Source organism: Papio anubis, chromosome 3 (genome assembly GCF_008728515.1).
Source record: "Papio anubis isolate 15944 chromosome 3, Panubis1.0, whole genome shotgun sequence".
NCBI classification, from domain to species: domain Eukaryota; kingdom Metazoa; phylum Chordata; class Mammalia; order Primates; family Cercopithecidae; genus Papio; species Papio anubis.
In genome coordinates this window covers 134,588,472-134,614,249 of record NC_044978.1, presented here as the reverse complement: position 1 = coordinate 134,614,249, position 25,778 = coordinate 134,588,472, and the positions used below count along the sequence as shown (strand labels likewise).

Sequence of the window (25,778 nt, the reverse complement as noted above, 5' to 3'; positions counted from 1 at the left end):
AGCAATGAGTAAACTAATTTGATAGGTGGGAAGACTAGAAGTAAGAAGACCCGTTACGAAGTAACTTCAGTAAAATGGACCATCATTGATGTAGGAGCAGTTGGAAGAAGAGATAGATATAAGCAGATCTGAAAAGTATTTAGGAGCAATAATCTCCTAAGTAGAGGAAGGTTTCAGGATGTTTAATACAAACAGTCTAAAACACAATATCCTAACCCAGTGCTTTTCCAGTATACTTGGAAGAGACACTTAGTAAGTCCTCACCATTCACATGCTTGGGCCAAAGACAGGTTCACTGAAGCAGAATATTTAGAGCAATGCCTAGCCATTATTCATCTCCATCTCTGGTTCCTACCCAAGATGATTCAGATACAAACATGCTGTTAGATTCACTTTCACAGTTTTATTCACTTTCAAAATTATATTTTATTGAAAGTATATATTATGTTATAAAATAGCATATCACATATAATCCCCAAACCTGGATTAGATTAATATGGTTTATGTTGTTATGGTGATGGCATAAAATGGAAGAATCACTAAGCGCCAAATGAATTACTTGATGAAAATTTTTATTAAACCCAAAGTAGGTAGAATAATAAGTAATGCAATGCCAGTTAATGACAAAATAACTTTAAAAAAATCTGGAATTAGCTAATGGGATTTAACATTTTAATAGCATCTAAGGTCGTTAAGCCAGTAATAAAAATTGCAAAATAATTTTAAACATGTGATAGCTCATAAAAAATGTTGCAAGAAGTAAATTTTATAGGTAGCTTTAAAATATTATAAGTAGACCTCACCATTTATGCTTATATTCATTAAAATGACATAACCAATATGGACTATATAGATAAGAGTACTTGAAAGATAGAGTACAGGTCAAGTACCCCTTATCCAAAAGGTTTGGGACCAAAAGTGTTTTTTGAATTTTTTCAGACTTTAGAATATTTGCATATACCTTATAAGATGTCTTGGGAATGGGACCCAAGTCTAAACATGAAAGTCCTTTATGTTTCATATATACTTTATAGACATAGCCCAAAGATAATTTTATACAATATTCTTAATAATTTCATGTATAAAACAAGTTGTTTAAAGTACTTACATGTGGAATTTTCCACTTGTGGTGTCACATCAGTGCTCAAAAAGTTTTAAATTTTGGAGTATTTTGGATTTAGGATTTTCAGATTAGGGATGCTCAACCTGTATATTTATTTAGCCTGTTGTGTAGAACTTTCCAAGGAATTATTTTTATTACTCCACAACCCTGAATCTGTTTTAGAAACTTTAGGGAAGTCATCTATTAAAAATCTGTCTAGGCATCCTTCTAGCCACTAGTCATTAACCACAACCCTACAGCAATCTTAAACAGGTTAGGTCAAAAATATTCTGTGTTCTCACTATTACTATCTCTGGATATTTTCAAATGCTATTTGTAGAAGATGTCCCCTCAAAAATAATAAAGGATAACTTGATTTGCTCACAAGAAAGGTGTACCTTTATTAGCAAAAGCATAAAAAATATCATGAATGCATTGCATTTCTACTAAGTGATAGGTTTCAAATAGATCAATGGGAAAAATATATAAAAGCAATACTCATGTAACAAATATCTCAAATAAAAGAATATTCTAATATGACATATAAAAATTAAGTAGTTATTTTACCTTGAAACCAGATAACAGGGATCTCCTGTCATTAAAAAATAATCTGTGAACAAAGACTATTGTACATCACAAAAAATCAGTTCAAAAATAGGAATGAATTTTTTTTACATTAAAAAGATATTGTTAATCTAAATGCATATTGATATTAAACTCAAATTTAGTAATAAAATGGGAATTGCAGTTTAAAACTTCCTGTCTTAAGGAACATTTCAAAAAACAATTTTCTTTAGAGACATCTATTATGAATATCTTCTTAGTAGAACTGTTGTCTATGCTAATCATACAATAGTATTGCTTTTCCCTGTTGATAATAAAGACCCTCTGCTCACTGAATGGGCTGCACAAACATATATTAAGTATTCTTCACTCTACATCAGCTTTAAAAATAGATTCTCTTCAGCTTCTTTGAATACTCCTTAATAAAGACAAACAGGTGGCAGTATAAAAACCATCTCAATATATTTTGAATATTGGCTTTATAGTGAATATCACTGAATATTTTAAAATTATAAAATTAAGTACTCTAAGAAAGCCTCTTGCACCTTCTGTCAGTTCTTTCTACTTAACTTTTGCTTGAATTGATTTGTTATTAAAATTCAGACCAAACAGAGAGGTAAAAAGCTGAATAGTTGAGATTAGTACCTTTTAATATAACAGCTGTTACTAAATTTGCCTTGTTTGAAGAGCATCAGGTTGCATGTTAAGCCAAAGGTTGAAGAAATTCAAACTTATCTATTCATTTGCAGTCAAATATTTATGTTGTCAGTATAGAAATCATATAGTTATACACATAGTAATGTGCTAGTAAATATTTAACAACAGGCTTGCCAAAAATACAAGGCCTTAATTTGCAGTGTTTGCCAATTTCTGAGGTATAAATACTCCCACATGGCTGATTTCAAGCTACCAAAATGACATAAATGAATCTACATGTTGGAAATCTGTACAGTAGGAATTATATAGTACTTCCACCATGTGATTCTAAAAGATGTAAATCATCTCACAAGTGTAGATAATAGTAAAATAAATAGAAAATATGTTTTGAATACTGGTTACCCTTTTTAAAGGTAATTGATTTAATTATAAGTTCATATAATTTATTTGATGCCTTTGCTTAACTGCCAGCTCACATAATTTCTGAAATTCTAAGGGTAATCAGGTATAAGCATACCACTCCAGCACAACACATTATAGGATCCAGAAAATGCAGAAACAAAGGTTGCCCTAGTGATACAACCTGTATGGGACACAGAGAAGATATCTTCCAGTTTTTGTTTACGATATGGTTTGACTGTGTCCCCACCCAAGTCTCAGCTTTAATCATAATAATCCTCATGTGTCAAGGTGGGGGGCCATGTGGAGCTAATTGAATCGTGGGGGTGGTTCCCCAAATACAGTTCTCATGGTAGTGAATAAGTCTCATGAGATCTGATGGTTTTATAAATAAGAGTTTCCAGGCACAAGCTCTGTTGCCTGCCGCCATGTAAAATGTGACTTTGTTCCTTCATCGCCTTCCACTGTGATTGTGAGGCCTCCCCAGCCATGTGGAACTGTAAGTCAACTAAATGTCTTTCCTTTATAAACTACATAGCCTCAGGTATGTCTTTATTAGCAGTGTAAGAACAGACTAATACAGTTTATAACAGCTGATGAGAGCACACTGGAAGTCCCAATAGTCTATGGCATTCATTTATCTTATATTGCCTTCTTTCTTCCTGATTCAATTCTAGCCTCCAGTGGTAACTGCTAGCATTATTATGAAAGTGTTCAAAAAGCAAATGGTAGCAATCATTATAACATAGAGACTATCAATTCTAAATAATAATATTTTTCTCAATTCTTTATTAATATCTCCAATCAATAAAGGTAAATCTACTTAAAGATAATGGGATGTAATACAAAGACACAAATTTCAGGCTGTTGCCCTGAAATTACACTTACTTGAGGAAAATAATTTAAAATTATTAACTCTCACTTCACATGTCACGATTCAATAATAATCGTGTGTATACGTTTCATAGAAATCCTTCAAATAAAACAAATGTTGTAATTATAAAAATCAAACCAAAGCAAACTTGAATCCTAAAGAACGGCTGATTTCTGGGCACAAGCGTAAAAGAATCCCATTATGCATTTTCCTGACTAGCTCACTGTTTCACTAACTAGGCCCAGATTGTGTGGAAGGTAGCTGCATTCCTTAGGCAAAATCATTCCAAACTTCAGATTGAATTTTACTGTAATTCAACTTTACTGAATTCTGATTATTATTGGAACAAAAATGACTAAGTAAACTACTTTTATGGTATCATAAAAACAAAGCCCCAGTATCAGTGATGTGAAATACATTTAATAGATCTCTCAATAGCTTTATAATAGCATGTAACCATAACTTTATAGCTGACATCCATTTCTCCTTAACTGACAAATAGGAGGATGCTTGGGATCAATTTATTATTTTTTAAGTATTTCATAAGCTCTTAAAATTTTAAGGCTAAAGAGTACCTTATAAACCAGAACTTCAAAACATTGATTTGACATATGAGACTAGCTAAGGTCCAAGAGGAAACCCGACCCCTGCACAATGCCATGCAGTTAATCACTGACAGAGCAGGGTCTCACCACGTCTTCTGACTTCATTGTCTACCAGCACTGAAGGACATTAATCTTAGAGCAAACCATTACCTCTTGAAGAACTCTCTTCATCTTTAATAATAACGTCTTGACTGCTGTGCAGTCCTGTAACATCAGTCTGAATGGCAAAGAATCTATGCCTCCGTTTTCTTCCACACCTTGTAGGGGCCAATCCGCAGATGGACTGTTGGGCATTCGGCTGATGTGGGAACACCTGGCTTCTTGATCAACGTCCTTTGTTAATTTCAGGGAAAGATTCCTAATAAGAAAAAAAAAAAAGAACAAAAATTACAGTGCAGCATGCTTACAGCAGTATTTCCCAAGTTGTTGATCAGTGCTTCTAGTATCCTAGAAAGTATTTCTTGTGTCCTCATATCATGATATTATTATTATTATTATTTTGAGACGGAGTCTCGCTCTGTCGCCCAGTCTGGAGTGCAGTGATGCAATCTCGGCTCACTACAAGCTCTGCCTCCCGTGTTCACGCCATTCTCCGGCCTCAGCCTCCCGAGTAGCTGGGACTACAGGCGCCCGCCACCACGCCTGGCTAATGTTTTGTATTTTTAGTAGAGACGGGGTTTCACCGTGTTAGCCAGGATGGCCTTGATCTCCTTATCTCATGATCCGCCTGCCTTGGCTTCCCAAAGTGCTGGGATTACCGACATGAACCACTGCTCCCAGCCTCACGACATTAGTTTTTAAAAATTTTCAGACATTCCAGTAGAAATTATGAAATGGGTCAAATACATATTTAGTGGTAAGATTCAATGAAAATTACAGTTTTAGGATATAATCTTTCCATTAAAAAATTCTTTCCATTTTTAAAACCAAGAGACCTATCCAATAATGATAATTAATATTGTAACATACTTTTTAGGGCTTGTGTTTAATTTCAATTTTATATATATGTATACATACACATTTCTGAATTATGTTTTCTTATATATTTTATGTCATATAATTTTCTAAATTATATGACAAGATACCTTAGCAACTTAAATAGAGAAAAAAACAAACAGATGCTCTGGCAGTTGCCACCAAGGTCAGGCAATAATACAGATAAGAAAATATATTTTTAATTAATTTTATTCATGTGTGATTATTCACAAACAGAATAACTGAATTTGTAAATTACTAGATAATTAGTAAACACATTTTTGAATAATATTCAATTGTTTACTTATCTTCACAGGTATGTTCAGTGGTTCAATTGTCCTTTGAAGGGATAAGATAATAATTATTACCTCCATTTTATATTTATAATGAAATAATGAATAAAAAATTATGGCTAACATTTTTTGAGGGTTGATTACTGTCCAAGTACTGCGCTAACCACTCCATGTGTGTTAATTCATTCAAACCTTGAATAACTTCAAGAGGTAAATATAAAGCACAGATAAGTAACTTTTCTTGTTGTTAAAGAGTTAGTAAGAAGTGGATGTAAAATGAACTAACCTAGGATTTTTCCCCCTACTAACTACATAATGTGCATACATATAATAATAGCTAATATTTATATAGTTCTTATTGAACCTCAGGCAGTCACGTAATGACCTAATAGGTTTTAAATCATGTAATTCTCACAACAATTCTTTTAGGTACTATTATAATCTCCATTTCCCAGTGGGGTGATTTGAGTCAAGAGAGGTTAAGTAACTTGCTGATGGTTATACAGCTAACAAGGGATATTGCTGAGGTTTGAATGCTGGTAATGCACACTTAGCTCTAAACCACTACAGTGTTGCATTTTGTGTGGAAAACAAGCATGCAATTGAACAAAATAGTATACTTACAGTTATACTAAGAAACATTAACATTTCCACTTTAAAGTGTATATTTAATCTGATACAATTGATCCAATTTAATTATATTATGTCCAACTTGCAATGAACTATACAGTCATTCTTATAGGCTTCTATTTAGTGTTAATGCTTTCTAGGGCTATTTTCTCTAAGACCAATAAGAATAAAATCAAATATAAACATTAGAAGTCACAGTAGGTATATATTAAATTAGAGTAGTACTTTAGTTATAATCGAATTTTTGAAGATGTATCATTTTTAAGTTGTGAACTTGCCTGGTATTTGGCATATATTAGGCTGACTCAGTAAACAGTTGTATAATTGAAATTGAATAGATAAATACAATAATGGGTGAATAAATAAAACACAATTTGTTGTAATCATCTACACACACAACTCTCATACAGAAAAATGTTTCTGTATTGTGAATTGTTGTGAATTGTGGGGCTCCTGTCCATGGCTCTAAATTTCCTGCCACAATTACAATAAAATTTAAATTATATTTCTATAATTCCTGTTAGTTAGCTTGCTGGCTCTTTAAAATTATTTGGTCAGTCATGGATCTAAACATCCATGCGGACTGACACAACTTTCAGGAATCATGTTAGTGTGAAGTTCTAACATTGTATTTCAGGAAATTTACTGAGGCTCTGGAGATTATAATTTAATATTTACAAATTTAAATATCTTTGCCATTTTCAAATAGCTAAGATGAACCATGTACAGAAATGCATTATGAAGTTAAAATTAGTCATTTTTTCATACTTCAATAATTTGAATATATTTTTAATCCCAAAAGGAAAAAGATGATGGCACTTTTTCCAAAATTATTGAAAACATCCACATTGTGTCCAGAAGAGCAGCGATGGCTCAAGTTGCAGAGATTAATAGAATTCTGTCACTGACTTTAAGAGGTTCACCACAATTATTAACTTTTTAGTAGTTCATACCAAAAAAAAAAAAAACCTAATATTCTTTCACATATGAGAAACAAATCAATTTATCTCAAAACATTTTATCTCTACATGAAAAAATAGATCTGCTACAAGGCTATGGTAATCAAAATCATTCTTAATTAGGTTGAAATCGTCAGTGAAATATCTGTTAAATGGGGTTGTCACTCAGCTGCAAAGGCCGGCACAGCCATCCTGTTTTATGTTGATTGCCATTGTCTTTCTGATTGGTTGGTACTTATGGTTTATGGTTGTTCAATATATTGAATATTAATATTTTGATCAATAGATATTATTGGGCAGAAAAATACCCAAGTATCTCTGGGTAAATTCACCTAAAATTATCCTTGTGGTTGACAAGAAAATGAAGAAAAATCTCTAATACAAAGCCATATTTTCCTCTAGTACAGAAAACATACAATAAGGCTGGTGAGGGGAGAACAAGATTCAGGTGCTCTTCTGTTCTTGCATTTAGCAGGGTTCACTGGATAATACAATAGCACTTGGGGATATATAACTCTGTCTGCCAACTCTGAATTATTATAGTTTCAAGAAACTGAACAAATGTGCTTTATATCACCAAAGATAGTCCTTTAACTTGGCAAAAAAAGAGTATGATACTGAAGCTGGATACAGTGGTTCATTAATCACCATAACTACTCTAAACAAAAAACAAAGACAATGTAATCTCCACTGAATACATTTATATACAGTTCATCCTCTCTGGATCAACTTCATGAATCTTAAGTAAAATTGTTAACAATATTTACACATGCCTCATTGCTTATGAGTGCTAACCAAGTTTTCATAATTTAAGATTTAGTAACATTTAAAGTTTGAGACATACAGACTTTTCTAAGCCCATAAGTACCAAAATAACATAGGTTTTGGATGAGATTAATAGCAAATCTCATAAATGTTACATTAAGTGGATTCTTGAATGAGTAGAAGATTTGAGTCTTTCAACTGATACTTAACACATTTAAGTTAAACTACGATGGTGAACTGGCTTTACACTTTTCTCCCTGGGATCCTTTGTGTGAAAGGAATTTCTTACCAAACTAGTTCAAAAGTTGTGTTGTAATTCTCTTTTCAGTATGGCAAACAAGTTTAATGGGAAAACATATATCTTGACACACACTACAGGGGAACTGAAAGATTTCCCTTACCTGAGAGAGAAAGAGTATTTTTATGATTTTTTTTTCTCACTTAGCTATAACTAAGTAGTATCATTGGGTAGTTAGAATTTCCTCTTTCCCACCAGTGCTCTTCAAATCATTTGAAAGTTTCTTAATATAATGGCCCAAATGACTATCAAAATACAAGATCATGTCAGTTGCATAGCACTGATCCCATTATCTGTCATAGGAACCTTTCTTTATTTAGTGCAATGACATCTTTCATTATAGGGAATGTCTATAGCCAAAAAGCATCTCAATGGCTTACACTTTATAATGTAATTGTGATTTCTGAACCAAATTTCCAAAGAATAGAAAAGTAAGTAACCCCTATTTACCCAGCATAATAAATAAGCATATGCACAAAACTGCCTTCCAAAGCTTCATTAAGTAAAGCTGCAGAAAATAATAATTTTTAAAAACCTTAACTTAGGAAACTTACTGTTGTTGCAACCTCATTTTAAAAAGGTTCAGGTTATTTATGGTGAGTTTAATCCTAGCTTGAATAATTCTAAGACCAGCACAATGACATAAATCTATATTAATGAACTGGCATTCCCAGAACCTAACAGAAACTATCTGTTTAAGGACCTACCTACAGACAGGCTGTTGATTATGAATAACTTATATTTTTCATACTTCCTTTCCAAATATATTGTTTGAGAGTGTCATTTTAGGAAAAGAATTGCATCTCAAATTGTTCTGTAGCTGGATGTTTCATCATATTTCTAGAAGAGATGAAATCAGCAATTCCCTCTATAGTAAGTGTAGTGGTTATAAGAACTTAACACTACATTTAGATAAACATTTACATGTAACAAGTTATTTCACCAGTACCAGTGATATGGGGAAAAGCAACATAGAATTCAAATATCTTAACATAGCCAACAAGGTTGTTTTATGGTCTAGAAACTCTCTCACAAAACCTCATCTCTTAACAGCCGCCTCTTTGCTCTTTGAGTTCCAAACACATTGGCCTTCATTCAGGCCTTGAAATGTGCCAAGTTCCATCCTGACTCAGGGCCTTTGCATATGTTGTTCTATCTTCATAAAAAAATATCCTTTACCCACCTTCAGATCTTCCCTTAAAAAACATCAGGTCGCCAGAGAAACCTCTGCAGCTAGTACCCCACTCTTAAAAAATACACAGGTACCTCTTTTATATGGTAGGACTTCATTTTTAATGCTTATCACAGATGCATTTAAAAAAACTAATTTGAAGGGACCTCTAAGAACACATTGGACTGAGCTGATCTACACTCCACCTCATGTTCCAAATACGAATAAATGCTAAATAACTTATAACCATGTTTATTTTATAACATGTTACAGTACAAAAGGAAAAGCCAGATGAACTTCCAGGTGCCATATGAAAGAAAGCAAACCAGAAATAATTATACAAATTGCCACTGTGGTAGTGTCAGGGTATTGAACTTGCATGAAGTTTCTAAAAACAGAGACTGCAGCAATTTCTTATGCCTATGCAGATAAAGGATGATCTGCCACAGACAAAGGGGACTCATAGTGCTGATAGACATAAGAGTTCCAAAGTTTAAAAAGGCTCAAAAATTCACTTGATCTACTAGTAAATTAACTGCCTGCGAGAATAACTCTATTCTTTCTGTAAAGGAAGACAATAAAATACAGACTCTGATAAACATGTCATCCATTCGTGTGTGGCAAATATTCACATAAGCAGATATGCAAAGAAGCAGAAAAACAATTTACAGACAGACAGTAACAATGAGATGACCCATAGATTGGAATTAGCTGACATGAATTTGAATCAGCATTATAAATATCTTCAAGGTCTATTAAACATGGTAATAACATAAAAAAAATGGCAAGCAGAGAAAAGAACATTATAAAAATGAAAAACAAAAACAAAAACAAAAAACCAGAAACTCGAGAACCAATTGATAACATTTCTGAAAGGAAAAAATTATTATGGGCAGACATTGTTGGCTGCCCGCCCGCTCTTCATTTTATATCTCCTTCCTGCTTCTTTCAAAAACAAAACTTCTTAATTTGTTTAAATGCTGGTTCTCCTATGACTCAGAGAAATAAGAGAAAGACTGGGGTAGGAGGGCTTCAGGAAAATATTTCCTCCCTGGCAAAAAGAAAAAAAAAAACACAGAATAATTATAGCTATTTTCCTTTGGGTATTGTTTTGTCTTGATATATTGCCTGGAATGGTTGGTGTATCCCACAAAAGAGAGGAGAGTCAGCTGTAAAAAAACAAAACTGGTGGCTGGGCAGGGTGGCTCACACCTGTAATCTCAGCACTTTGGGAGGCCGAGGTGGGCGGATCACTTGAGGTCAGACATTCAAGACCAGCTGGCCAACAAGGTGAAACCCCCTCTCTACTAAAAATGAAAATACAAAATTAGCCAGCAGTGTTGATGCACGACCGTAATCTCAGATACTCAGGAGGCTGAAGCAGGAGAATGGCTTGAACCCGGGAGGTGGAGGTTGCAGTGAGCCCAGATCACGCCACTGCACTCCTGCGACAGACTGAGTGAGACTCCGTTCAGAAAAGGGGAGGGGAGGGGAGCGGAGGGGAGGGGAGGGGAGCGGAGGGGAGGGGAGGGGAGAGGTCATTGTTTCTTGTAACTTACCAAGTTGGGGATTCCCTACCTCTAAATTTCTTGTTAGACAAGTTTTTGGGTTTTTTGTTTTTACTGTTTAATAATCTTTCTGTTAGGTTTGTCTTTTACTTGAAGGTGAAGGCATTCTAACTGGTATAATGGCTAAAGGACATATTCCAGTAAGAAAGACATTAAATCTAGAAGTAAGGGTGAAATATCATAATTAACTGTGTAACTATTTATTTCTATATTTGAGACTAGGACAATTCAAGGAAGTAATAGGGACAGTACTTATATTTCTTGTTCATTAATGTATCCATAAAACCTTGCATAATTCTATGTAATAGTCAAATAAATAGAATAATCAAATTTAGTATAGAAAAAGCATAATAGTCCATCATGTAAAATATCTCCATTTAATATATAGGAAAGCTCAAGCCTAAATTAATTTTCTAACTGTCACACAGAGACTGTGAAATTCTGGTTTCCTGACTTTTAGTCCAGTATTCTTTTATCATATTGTGTCATCTCTTAATAGGGTGAAATTTTTAAATATACTTATATTTATCTATTCTATTTTCACTGAAGCTAGAAGAGTGAAATATTACTAAGTTACAGTCTTAGGGAATTAGATTAAATATTAAGGACTCCCACTATTCACTAAAATTAGTTTCCTTTTCCAAAATTTTATTACTTTTATTTTTACACTTATTTTGGTGCTTATTTTTTGCTGTGTCCAAAATTTTAGAGAAAGCAACCTATAGTGTAAAACTGATCATACAGACTCTGCAAGTTCTTGCTTAGTGTTAAAAAGAGAAGGGTTGACATGATTGTGTATGTTCAGTACCTTTTCTCCATGCCATTAATGTCATGAGTATTTTTCTCTACCATTTTCTAGTTTCACACTCACATGTGATTTGAGATCCAGGTTAAAGACCATTTCACTTATGAAAAGAATCAGAATTAATGAATGTAGAGATGAAAATACAATCAGGTTGAACAAATTATTGTTTAAAAATTCCATACACATAAAGATACACACCAAATTTGTTTATGCATACAGACATATTTTTTCACTTTCTAATTAATTATTTAATTGTAGGTATTGTATGCCTGTAATTATGCTATGATTGAAGTAATAATACATTTGGGTTTCTTTCCTAGAGCTCTAAAACTGACAAAGTTGAGAGCACAAAATCATCAAAGACATTTCATACGGATGGAAATAAATCAAACTCTTATTTACTGCCCCCTAATATTTGTAGAAGTTGCTCTTAACTTACAAAATATCACAGGCTGGTGGGTCTTCCTATGTCTAAGAGGTATCAAACAAATTATTTTAATCTAAAATTATTTCTCTTTAGCCTTTCATGCAATTCATCATATAAACAACATAAATCATCTGCTATGTTGGAACACTTACATTTTCCACATTTTCCAAACTGCACATTTTTCTCCTGTGGGGATCAGGAAAATTTTCCCACCCTCTCATTCACCACTATAGGGAAGAGTAATTTTATTTGGGAAATTTTAAATTACTGAAGAAGAGTAATGAGTTTAACAAAGTCTCATCTGAGGAATAATTATTTCACGATGATACTGAAGAGCTTTCAAAATTTGCTAGAAGTTCAGTTCCATTGTAGTTTTTAGTACATTTACTATCAAATACATTTATAAACATGAAAAACCTCTAAAAAGGGATATAATTTTTACTATATTAAATATTCTATTTAATATTTGGTTGAAACAGCATTTTATACATATAGACAATGAGTATTTTTATTTTATAGTTACCTATAATGTAGATCTTACAGTTACATGTTATTTTTGGCTTTTTAACTTATATATTATAATTCATTTGAAATATATTTAGTGGAAGAAATATATAAGATAATTAATTATTCACTTTATTTTTGCTATTTGAAATATAGGCTTTTATTTTTTAAGTCACAAACTCCAGGTCTAAAGTGATTTATCTATTATAAACTTCTTATCAACAATAAAAGTTTTATACTTACAGTGTAACAGAATCAATAAGATGAGAATTATCATTTATAGAGAGAGAAATTATATTATGAAAATAAATTTGTTTTAAATGTCAATTGTCAACTACCTTCTTCCCTTCAATATCAGAATAATGAGCCACAAAAATACCAGTGCCTTGCTTACTTCACATCCATATTATGTAAGAAATGTGATTAATCTTATAGGACCAAACTACTAAAATAAAATCCAATCTATTTCATTATCACATAAAATAGTTAGAACATAATGTTACTGTTTTAAGAGCTAGTATGTAAAATTGTTGTAGCCACTTAAGGAATGCACAAAATGGGAGTTTAGATGTGATTTACGAAAAACATTATTAAAAATATTACTGTATGTATATTTGCTTCTGACAATTTATGTTACAATATTCAACAAGTGGCAATCTAAGAGCTATAAGTGTTAGCCAAGAAATTATAGTCTAGAAAATAATGTTTCTAAAAGGAAAATTATTGTCTTGTAATTTGGCATAAAGGTAATGCCTAAAAGTATTGGCATAATCCGTAGTGGCTAGGAAACTAAAGCTTCCAATACTTTTCAAAGGTAAAAGACTTGGCACTTATGACTTTGGAATTATGACTTAGAGTAAATCTTTAGGGTGACAGAACTCTATCAATTTGAGAAAGATTAATAAAACCTACATTAATCTTCCCAATCAAATTTCATACATTCCATTCTCAAAGTAACAAAAGGACTTGTGATAGTTTGTATTCAATTTCAACTAGAAAAAAGATTTTCCATACTATGCCAAGTCAAGGATTCCAAAATGCCTTGACATACCCACTCACACCCACACACAAAAAAATCATCTAGATTACTTTCAAATATATGACTTCCAGAGCCCTACCTCCATCCCACTGTGTCATAACCTTGTTTTGCTCTGCAATGCATTTAGCTTTAGCAAAAGAAAGAAAACATACATTGTCATAGAAGAATAGATTAGACTAATCTTCTCATGTTCGCTGGTCATAGCTTTTCCTAGTATATATGTGAGTTTATGATATAGTGCAAAATCTAGGTGGCTAATTTGTACACATCTTTTAAGATTGAACTAATGCACCCCCATCCCCACCAGGAAGTCCTCTCTAAACCTTACTACCTGCGGCTGCACTGGTTGCCTCTTCTCATTGCTCTGGTAATACCCTATGTACACCTCTGTACTGACCACATTACATATTGTACTGACCACATTACAATCTACATCCTTCACATAACTGCAGACTCTTTGAAGGTGAAAGATTCTCTTTTGGCATATTTGTATTTCCAAATGCCTAGCTCCCAGCAGTTTCTCAATAAGTATTAGTTGAGTGAATACAATATATGGCAATTTCATATACATTAAACACATATGCTAAGAATTCTGCTGTATTAATCTTAAGTAACAGCATTTACACATCACAGTTTCCCAGGGAACACTTTTTAGACTTATCTTTGGAGTCTCACCAAAGGCAAAGCTATTCAAGTTAGTGAAAATATTCTGGGTCAATGAACTATAGGTAGATAAAGAAGATATTATCAATTAGTAGAATAAAACAATGAAAATGACAAAATCATACTTACAATGATAATAATAAAGAAAACAAGGATAGCATGTGAATATAGATATCCAGCAGTTTCACAAGGAGGAATTCTAGAGAAATGTTCATGACCTCTGAATTTAAATCCAGCCCCTCCTGAGAAATGAGATTCTTATTTCAGGGAGAACATTTTTGTAAAACAAAGTTGTAGTGGAGGTTCAATTGTTTGATAAGAGTTTTTTAATTTAATATAGAAAACATTGTGTCACTTCCTACTTATTTTGAAGGGCTTTCCTACTAAATAAAAAGCATTTAATTAGGATCTAGGCAATAAGGTGTCACAAAGCCCTTGCCTTACCAATTGACTTGCTCAATTATAATATTAATAATACACAATAAACTATAAATCAGTCTAGCAAGTCTAGAGATATGTTTTAGTTTGAATTACAAAACTATAGTCTAGGCTATTGATGGCTACTTCAATCTGCAGCCACAGGATATAGTAAATAGAACATAACTAGCCCCACAAACCAAATCCTATAATAGATAGTTCTCATGTGATAAAAATAACAGGTGTGGCTTTGGAAACTAAATAATAAAAATTTTTAACAACACATTAATCATCAAATACATTTTTAAAATATTTTTAAATTATTCAGAGCTCGTTGTATAAAATTGGCAGAGTAACAACTTGAAAAATCCTGATTAAGAATCCTGCTGTGTTGAATCCAGTATTTCTTAAATTCATTTGAACACTCATTCACTAATTCATTCTTTCAACACAAATTTATTGAGATGTGCAATTTATTAATGTCCTAAGAAACTATATTTGTAAAATATTATCAAAAATAGTTTCCTAGGAAGATGTTTGGAGAGCATATTATAAAACTACAAAAGTACCTTTTTTGGTATTATATTTTGAAACTCAATGGTAAATATTATTATAATAAACAAGATAGAAAAATCACACTGTCAACAACATGTAGAACTAACAAAAATGTAGTTATTTTGTACAAACAAAACAAAAGCGTAGTTAGAACTAATAAAAGTGTAGCTATTTTGTAAATAATGAGAAAGTTAACTGTAATTGGACAAGAAAGACAAAGGGTATCTATACTCTCTCCCTTTGAAATAGCATGTCTATCCTTTCTTTGAAATAGAGAAATTACTGGGCTTCAGTATAATAACTGGCAAGGTTATCCATGTAAATGAAAAGCATATAATATGGTTTATACATAATTATGTATAATAGAACTGTCAAAGTATGAACATCTGTTGCAAGGAACAAACAAAAAATCCTTGAAGTTAGTAAGAAAATCTCAGGCTAGACCTTGGAAAGGGTAACATGAAGACAGAATGTCATCATTGAACTAATTTAAATGATTCAGTTTAAAATAGTTGAATTACTTTCCATTACTCATCAGTATAGCACCACCATAGACAAATACTACAATCATATGTGTAAACATGTTACATGGCTATAAATCGTAAGGTTAGATAAGTTAGAAGCTGCAAAATGTTTTAGGTTTCTGATGATGAATCTTTTCCTAACTCCTTTCTCAAAGACACAGACACTAAGACGGTTGGTTGGACTCTATCTTTGTGCTCCAATATATTTTTCTTTGACTGTTATCTCAGTTTCTTTCTTTCTATGCTGAAGTGTACTTGACATTTAAAACCAGATAACAGTGGTTGCTGGTGGCATAGGATGGTTTTTCTTTTACACAAGCAGCAGAAACACAGATTGGTATCAACATTCAATTGTCTTTGAAACAGAGATGAGGATAAAAACTCAGCCCTCTTCTTAATACAACCAGAGAAGAGGTGAGAGAATAAAAGCTCCATTTTGCTCTTTCCTCTTCAGAGATAACTGTCCATTTAGAAAGGATAACAGAAAAAATAAATAATTCCTCCCCCAAAAATAAAGTTCCATTCCTAAGACACACCTTCACCAAATAATAGTATTATGTTGTTTTATATGTATTGTTTCATACATATGAAACATATGTTTGAAAAGAATTATTTTTTTCTTTATGTGTAATAATTATATTTTAAATTATGTCACCTTCAGAGATATTTTAATAATCAATTCTGATATTCATATTATCCTATGTGTAGAGACTGAACAGGATACACAAACAGCAAAACAGAACTTTAAACCCAGACTCTGGCTCCAGAGTGTGAGTCCTAACATTTCCACTCCCTTCAGAGACAGCCACTTGGCAATATCCTCAATAAGCTTCTTAAGCCAAACTCTAAAAGCCATGAATACATAATGATTAGAGGATATAAGCTAATTTCACCTCAGAGTAATTCCTATAAGCTCTTTTATTTCTATTTAATCTAAAACATTTTTTTTTTCTCTCTCTCTCCTTTTTATTCATTTATTTATTTTTTTTTGGTGATGGAGCTGCACTCTGTGGCCCAGGCTGGAGTGCAGTGGCCTGATCTCAGCTCACAGCAACCTCCGCCTCCCAAGTTCAAGCAATTCTCCTGACTTAGTCTCCCAAGTATCTGGGATTAGAGGCATGTACCACCACACTCAACTAATTTTTTATATTTTTCGTAGAGACGGAGTTTCACTATGTTGGCCAAGCTGGTCTTGAACTCCTGACATCAAGTGATCCTCCTGCCTCAGCCTTTTAAATTGCTAGGATTACAGGTGTGAGCCACCACACCCAGTCTAAAACATTTTTTCTCTTATTCTTCAACAGTTTGTTAGAAGAGTGTAACATACTGGAAAATCTAACCAAAAACTACTTTATTAAAAAAGTTTCCTAGAATCATTGAAATTAATAATTTGGTATACAGGCATATCTCAGAGATGTCATGGGTTAGGTTCCATGCCACTGCAATAAAGCAAATATTTCAATAAAGGAAGTCACACAATTTTTTTGCTTTCTTAGCACATATAAAAGTTAAGCGTGCAATAGCATTATGTCTAAAAAACAAAGTATGCGCCTTAATTTAGAAATACTTTATTGCTAAAAAATGCTAACGATCACCTAAGCCTTCAATGAGTCCTAATCTTTTTTGCTAATGAGAGATCTTACCTCCATATTTATGACTGCTGACTGATCAGGGTGGTGGTTGCTGAAGGGTGGAATGGCTGTGGCAATTTATTAAAATAGGATGACAATGAAGTTTGCTGCATCTAGTCACTCCCTTTCACAAAAGATTTCTCTGTAGCATGCAATTCCATTTGGTAGCATTTTACCCAGAGTTGAACTTCTTTCAAACTTCACATCAATCCTCTCAAAACCTGCCCCAGCTTTATCCACTAAGTTTAGGTAATATTCTAAATTATTTGTTGTAATTTCAACAATGTTCACAGCATATTCACCAAGAGTAGAATCTATCTCAAAAAGACTCTTTCTGTGCTCATCTATAAGAAGCAACTCCTTATCTGTTCAAGTTCTGTTACGGGATTACAGCAATTCAGTTACATATTGAGGGTCTATTTCTAATCCTAGTTCTCTTGGTGTTTCCACCACATCTGCAGTTACTTCCTACACTGGTCTTTGTAGTTTTGAACCCCTTGTAGTCATCCATGAGGACTGGATCAACTTCTTCCAAATGTATGTTGATGTTGATATTTTGTTCAACTACAAATGTTCTTAGTGGTATCTAGAATGGCTCCTTCCGGAAGATTTTTAATGTATTTTGCCCAGATCAAACAGAAGAGTCACTATGGCAACTCTAGGATTACAAAATGCATTTCTTAAATATGAAGACTTGAACGTCAAAATTCCTCCATGATCCATGAGCTACAGAATGGATGTTCTGTTAGGTGTCATGAAAACAGTTTTAATTTCCTCATACCTCTCCATTAGAATGCTTGGCTGACCAGGTGCATTGTCAATGAGCAGTAATATTTTTAAAGAATTTTTTTTTTTTTTTTTTTTTTTCTGAGCAGTAGGTTTCCACAGTGGGCTTTAAATATTCAGTGATCCATGTCGTAATCAGATGTGTTTTCATCCATGCTTCGTTGCTTCATTAATTGAGCACAGACGTAATTCTTAAGGGCCATATAATTTTCAGAATGGGAAATAAAAATTGGCTTCAATTTAAAGTCACAAGCTGCTTTAGTCCCGATCAAGAGAGTCAACCAGTCCTTGGACACTTTGAAGTCAGGCATTGACTTCTCTCTAGTTATGAAAGTACCAGATGGCATCTTTTGTCTGTTTCGTCTACCTTGAAAATCTGTTTGCCAGTATAGCCACCTTCATCAATGGTCTCAGTCAGATTTTCTGGATAACTTTCGGTAGCTTCTGTATCAGTGCTTGCTGCTTTACCTTACACTTTTATTTTATGGAGATAGCTATTTTCCTTAAATCTGATGAACCAACCCCTGCTAGCTTCCAGCTTTTCTTCAGCAGCTTCTTCACCTCTCCCAGCCTTCACAAAATCAAAGAGAGTTAGGGCTTTTCTCTGGATTAGGCTTTGGCATAAGGGACTGTAATGAATTATTTGATTTATCCGGACCACTAAAACTTTCTCCATTATCAGCAACAAGTCTGTTTTATTTTCTTATAATTTCCATGCTCACTGAAGTAGTACTTTTAATATCTTTCAAGAACTATTCCTTTGCATCCACAACATGGCTGTTTGGCAAAAGATGCCTAGCTTTTGACTTATCTCAGCTTTTAACATGCTTTGCTCACTAAGCTTAATCATTTATAGCTTTTCACATAAATTTAGAGAAATGTAACTCTTCACTTGAACATCTACAGGGCACTGCAGAATTGATCTAATTTCAATATTGTTGTGTCTTAGGGAATAGGGAGGCCTGAGGAGAGGGAGAGATATAGGGGAATAGCCAGTCAGAACACACACATTTATCCATTGAGTTTGCTGTTCTATATGGGCACAGTCCATGGCACCTCAAAATAATTACAATAGTAACATCAAAGATTGCTGATCATAGATCACTATAGCTAATATAATAATGAAAAAGTTTAAACTCTTGTGTGAATACCAAATTGTGGCACAGAAACACAGTGAGCACAGGTTGTTGGAAAACTAGCACCCGTGGACTTGCTTGACACAGGGTTACCAAAAACCTTCAATTTGTAAAGAATGCAGTATGTAGGAAGCACTGTGTAAAGCAAGGTGCAATAAAATGAGTCGTACCAGTATTTAAACCTAAGTACCCGCGATCCAATGGAGTTGTTGCAAAAGCACTGTTAAATAAACTATTCATGTTCTTAGAGCCAACTTCTTAGAAGCTGGTCGTAGAAGTGTAAGAAAGGATTTTTATTCTTTTTATTTCCATGTGAACGTCTGTTTGTTTTTTCCTGCACAGGAAGAAATTATGCCCTTTGTTAACAGTTCCTTTATGTTCCTTTTAGAGACTCCTTACTCTTCTCCATGATTGCATGCAGTCTTGCTGAACAGGATCCCATGCTCTCTTCCCCTGTGGCTATGGTTGTCATAGATAGTGATTCTTCTGATGAATTTAGGCAAAGTAAATTGAAAATCTTCTGGAAAGAATTCACCATTCTAAATCCCTAGATTATGGTTCCCAGAAGTGTGACTCTTTAGTAGCAACAAAGGACAAAGACAGAAAACCATAGTAGCTGATTTATACTATTGAAGAGCTTATCCATTAATTCCTGCCACCTATGGTCAGATTCATCGACTTGTGAAATGCCCAGCTCTTGAAAGGATACTACATTTGGTATTATGCTCTTCTGTCACCATCTTGAAATTTTCAGTGATTTCTGAACAAGGAGTATTACATTTTCATTTTGCACTGGAGACTTCCATTATGAGGCTGCCCTTGCTTCTATCTCAGTTCTCTAAGACTCGCATATTTTGCCTGACTTGAGTACTGTTTGGTTTTTCATTTCTGTGTGCCTCTTCATATCCTTCCAATAACCAGGTTGTTTTTTTTTTTTTTTTTTTCTTTTTCTCATGAAGTGAGCAAAAGTAGGTTTCTGGGACTTGTATCAAAGAATTGTATGTTATACTTTTGGGCACACCTAAGACTAAAGTGTAAAATGTAGTACAAGGTTCTTCCAGTGCCCTCGTACACTTGGGTGTATTGCTGTTATGCCCCTTTGTGATCTCCGAGTTTGCTTTAGAGTATTACTGTTCCCTGGATACTCAGAATTCATTATTGGGTTGCAGCATTTCATTTAATTCTAAGTAAGAGGCCAGTCACTTTTTGTAACTTCTCTGTCAAAACACACCAATGCTATGCCCTGGCCCTCACCACTCTGACCCCTCTTAGGTAATTAACCCAGCTAATATGCTGGCGCCTGATAAGTGACTGGTATAACATTTTATTTTAACAGAGTACTTATTATCCAAAAGGAATAACTCCACACACAAACATTAAGGGGATTATGTCTGCAAAAGACAGCCTTTTTGCAGTATTTGGTTTCTCAAATACTACTATATAGGGGGCCATATATTCTGTCTACAAGTTTCTCTTGCATTTGGAAGCAAAAATACATAAGCTATTCTAAGACTGACCTTTTTTTTTATTATTATACTTTAAGTTCTAGAGTACATGTGCACAACATAGAAACCTGAAACTGGATCACTTCCTTACTCCTTATACGAAAATTAATTCAAGATGGATTAGAGACTTAAATGTTAGACCTAAAACCATAAAAACCCTAGAGGAAAACCTAGGTAATACCATTCAGAACACAGGCATGGGCAAGGACTTCATGTCTAAAACACCAAAAGCAATGGCAACAAAAGCCACAATTGACAAATGGGATCTAATTAAACTAAAGAGCTTCTGCATAGCAAAAGAAACTACCATCAGAGTGAACAGGCAACCTACAGAATGGGAGAAAATTTTTGCAATCTACTTATCTGACAAAGGGCTGATATCCAGAACCTATAAAGAACTCAAACAAATTTACAAAAAAAAAAAAAAAACAACCCCATCAAAAAGTGGGCAAAGGATATGAACAGACACTTCTCGAAAGAAGACATTCATACAGTCAACAGACACATGAAAAAATGCTCATCATCATTCGCCATCAGAGAAATGCAAATCAAAACCACAATGAGATACCATCTCACACCAGTTAGAATGGCAATCATTAAAAAATCAGGAAACAACAGGTGCTGGAGAGGATGTGGAGAAATAGGAACACTTTTACACTGTTGGTGGGACTGTAAACTAGTTCAACCATTGTGGAAAACGGTGTGGCGATTCCTCAAGACTGACCTTTTTACACCAGGGAGAATAAAGTGACTCGGAGGTAAGCAATAGAAAATTATAAGAATTTTGTTTCAATGTGGAATTTCTCTGCTTTAACAATGGAGTTACATATGTCCTAAATCTAATAAGTTTATCTTATACTAAGTTTCTTTTCATTGGTAGCTCCAACACATTAATGTTTACTCATTTTCTGTCTTTGTTCATGAGGAAGGCTAAAACTGATGGCTGCTTTCTGTGATTATCTTGTCTTTTAAGTGATGGACTATACCCTCTTCTCCGAATACCCTGTCCTACTGAATTATGAACAATAAATTTAGGTTATGCATTCCACCATTAAAAAATAATAATGATCCTTTTAGTATTCCACCAATGTTCCCAATAGTTTCTCTCTAAAAGTTTTCCATAAAATAAAATTTTACCTTCAGATAAACAAAAATTCATGTGAATCTAAATAGTTTGTTTTTTTAATGTTCTTTTAAGTTTTAAAGTATTTTATTTGTAAACAAACTCAGCAGTTTTAAATTGCATTTTACTGAACAAGCAATTAAAATATTTGTTATTGGCATGTCTATAGCTATCATTTAAAAGAAAATCAAACAGAAAATAAGGTAAATAAAAGAGATATATTAAGAAAGAGTGTAAAAAGGAAAAAATTGAGTATTTGATATCTGTGAGAAAGTTTCTATAATAAATGTACTAATTACATTTAAGAGGCCAAGTATATCTCCCTCTAAGATATTAAAGACTCCTTTTCATGCCATGTGAGTGGTTTTATTTTGAGGATAACAGAAATAAGCTGTATATATAATTTTAAATATATATGATATATAAAGACCATTTCTACATATATTATTATTTTAAATATATAATATATAAATAATTATATATTATATACTGTTCATCCATATACGAATTTAGTGAAAGAACAGGAAATAATAATTTTCCTCATATGAAATGGTATTACAGAAATATCCTTAAGAGGTTTGGTTTATTAATGAATACACATAAAAATGAAATATACCAATCATATAAGAACTGAACTTACATTTTAGAAAAAAAAAAAATGTGTTTCGGTTTTAAAATACCAGATAGCCTAGACATTAGTAAATGGATATCTTCTACTCCTGGGATCGTTTTGTTCTCTCAATGCAACCAACTCAGATTTGAATAAATCCAACTGATCTTATAAGGATGTCAAGGCATCAAAGGACTAAAGCACTGTGACTTCAACCTCTGGTTCACATACTAAAAAGATCTACTGAATTTACAAGTTAGCAGTCATATATCACAAGAAAGAGAGTAGAATAAAATGTTTGCAACCAAATAGCCCAATCATTAAATAAAGGCAACAGAGCTTCATTTTTTTTCAGTAATTTTTTCATTTGACAGCTTTTTTTCATTTGCTTGTTAAGAATATGAACCGGGCCGGGTGCGGTGGCTCACATCTGTAATTCCAGCAATTTGGGAGGCTGAGGCAGGTGGATCACCTGAGGTCAGGAGTTCGAGACCAGCCTGGCTAACATGGTGAAACTCTTATCTCTACCAAAAAAAAAAAAAAAAAAAAAGGAAAAGAAAAAGAAAATTAGCCAGGCATGGTGGTGGGCACCTGTAAACCCAGCTACTCAGGAGGCTGAGGCAGGAGAATCACTTGAACCTGGAGGGGGAGGTTGCAGTGAGCCAAGATCACGCCATTGCACTCCATACTGGGCAACAAGAGCAAAACTTGGTCTCAAAAAAAAAGAATATCAACTTATGGCACTCTTCTGAGATTCAAATTTTTCTTATCTAATTAATGTAATGAGATAACGGTCAATCTGCCTTCTCTATATACCCTCTAGCTCTATTCAATGCATATTAATACATTTGATAATATTTGCCTTCATTATTATGTGTGTAGCTTTTTACATAAAAATATGATGTTCATCATAATATTAACAGATGAAGTTTATTGTTGTATTGCTTAATTATTGATTTGACTTCTATGTATTCTCATAGTTTTAAAAGCAAATCATTCAAGTGGTACACTAAGTAGCCTAAAATTTTTCTTTTCTATCAACTGAAGAAGATCAATGGCCTGTCAGATGTCAGCCTTAGAAAGCAAAAAGAGCTAAAATATTTATATCATATTATATGTATCTATTTATACATGTATGAATATGTTTAAGCAATCACCATGAAGTAGTAGTTGACAGTTGTTCACAAATACTCTTCTCACATGTTTAAGAGAAGAAGATTGGGCATGACTCGAGAAGGCCAGTAGAATCTTTGACTCAGGCAGAATGGCAGATTCCTTGTGATCTTTTGTAATTACAGCTTACAGAAATAACATTTTATTTATTTATTTATTATTATTATTATTATTATTATTATTATTTGAGATGGAGTCTCGCTGTCACCCAAGCTGGAGTGCAGTGGCGCGATCTCAGCTCACTGCAAGCTCTGCCTCCCAGGTTCACGCCATTCTCCTGCCTCAGCCTCCAGAGTAGCTGGGACTGCAGGAGCCCACCACCATGTGTGGCTAATTTTTTGTATTTTTAACGGAGACGGGATTTCACCATGTTAGCCAGGATGGTCTCGATCTCCTGACCTAGTGATCCTCCCGCCTTGGCCTCCCAAAGTGCTGGGAGTACAGGCGTGAGGCACCATGCCCAGCCTCACATTTTAAAACTGATATTCTACCTGAATAAATAGCACTTTTTCTTTTTCTTCTGCAATCCAAATTACAGTAATCAATATGAATTCTATGTCACTCAAGTAAGGAGTAAAATAATTTAAAACATGAGTTGAGTATTTTAAGGTCAATGACTCCAATACGCCACTGATGACTAAAGTACACATCCAACTGGGTTGCATTTATCTAAATTCAGTAGCCGAATCTACTTTTATTCATAAATGTTTTCTGAGTGTCCATCCATATTAAACGTCTCTGTGATAGCTAGATTTAGAGACAGGTATCTAGTGCCTAATGCATATCTCAATTGGGCAACATTTGTATGCTATAAGGCATCAGATACCACATACTGATACAATGCTCTATAGTTTTCCTTCTAAAATAGTTGTGTCATGTACTCCCACTGAAGTTTGAAGGTTGGGATAATGTCTTTTGATTGAATATTTTATTTATTCTTTCAGAACGAGTTTTCTTCTTTCTATCAAAAGGAAAACTATATAGACTTTTTTGTGTATTATTGATATACTAGTACTGGTATAGTCTTTTTCTGACAGGCTAGAAAATTTCACATCATATTTAAATATTAATACAAGTGACATATGATTCCTTTTAACCTGTCCTAATTATATGAGTTAACTCATAAAACAAATGTATAAACCAATCAATATCAACTACAGTAAAGAGAAAAGCGAAACAATTTAACTCTTATTAAGCCTGAAGAAAATGACATAATCACACTGTGTCTGATTTCTATTCTCAACATTTTTATTATCTAGTAAGGGATGCAAGCAAAACAAATGTCTAAGTATAAATATATAAAAATATGAATAAAATTAATCATATTTCTATTATGGTCAAGTGCAGTAAACATATTAAAATACAGTTGTTATAGATAACTACAGGAATCCAGTATTCTATCTTGGAGGCAGTAGTATTTGATGCAAGAATTGCATTTTAATATGATGCTATCAGAACAAATGAGTTGAAATGAGGAGAGAATCCCATAGAGAGATAAAAAATGAACAAAATCATGGGGCAAAGGTATATGTATAGAGAAATAAGCCTAAAAAGCAAGCTATTTTCTTTATTATAAAACAGATTAAAAATTCTAAATGATAGACTACATAGAATGGCCACATTTGAAACCTTTCTACAGAAGCAGGACAATCAGGAATCAAATGAAATAAAATAAGTAGAAAAAAATTGGAAAGGCATAGTAAGAAGTGAGAACATATTATTTTCTAGATCAGAATATTATACATATTAGGAGTTTAATGGAAACATAATATTTGTGTAACTTTACATTATGCATGAATCATTTTTATGAATAGTATCTATTAGTTATATACCTGTTAATGATAATGTATACATTTGTTACTATAGTAGGCAGAATTCTAAGAGGGCCTCTAAGATTCCACTCCCTGGTGTATATGCCTTGTATATTCTCCTCCCTTTGAGCTGTGGACGGAAACTGTGAATTTAATGGGATATCATGTGCTTAGCTTGATAACTGGTTGTCTTTGAGTTAATAACAATC

General features: G+C 33.4%; 1 protein-coding gene across 6 annotated transcripts in view; it reads right to left on the bottom strand.

The window, feature by feature from the left end:
• Positions 1 to 25,778, bottom strand: part of CCSER1 (coiled-coil serine rich protein 1) — a 1,426,296-nt gene that overhangs the window by 940,610 nt on the left and 459,908 nt on the right. For all 6 annotated transcript variants that reach the window (XR_001902664.3, XM_017958858.3, XM_017958861.3 and 3 more), the window contains exon 6: positions 4,352 to 4,559. Coding sequence is in view for 5 of the 6 variants with exons in the window: in XM_017958858.3 (XP_017814347.2) it covers positions 4,352 to 4,559 (208 nt within the window). In the remaining variant the exon portion in view is untranslated. The remainder of the gene's footprint in view (positions 1 to 4,351; positions 4,560 to 25,778) is intronic.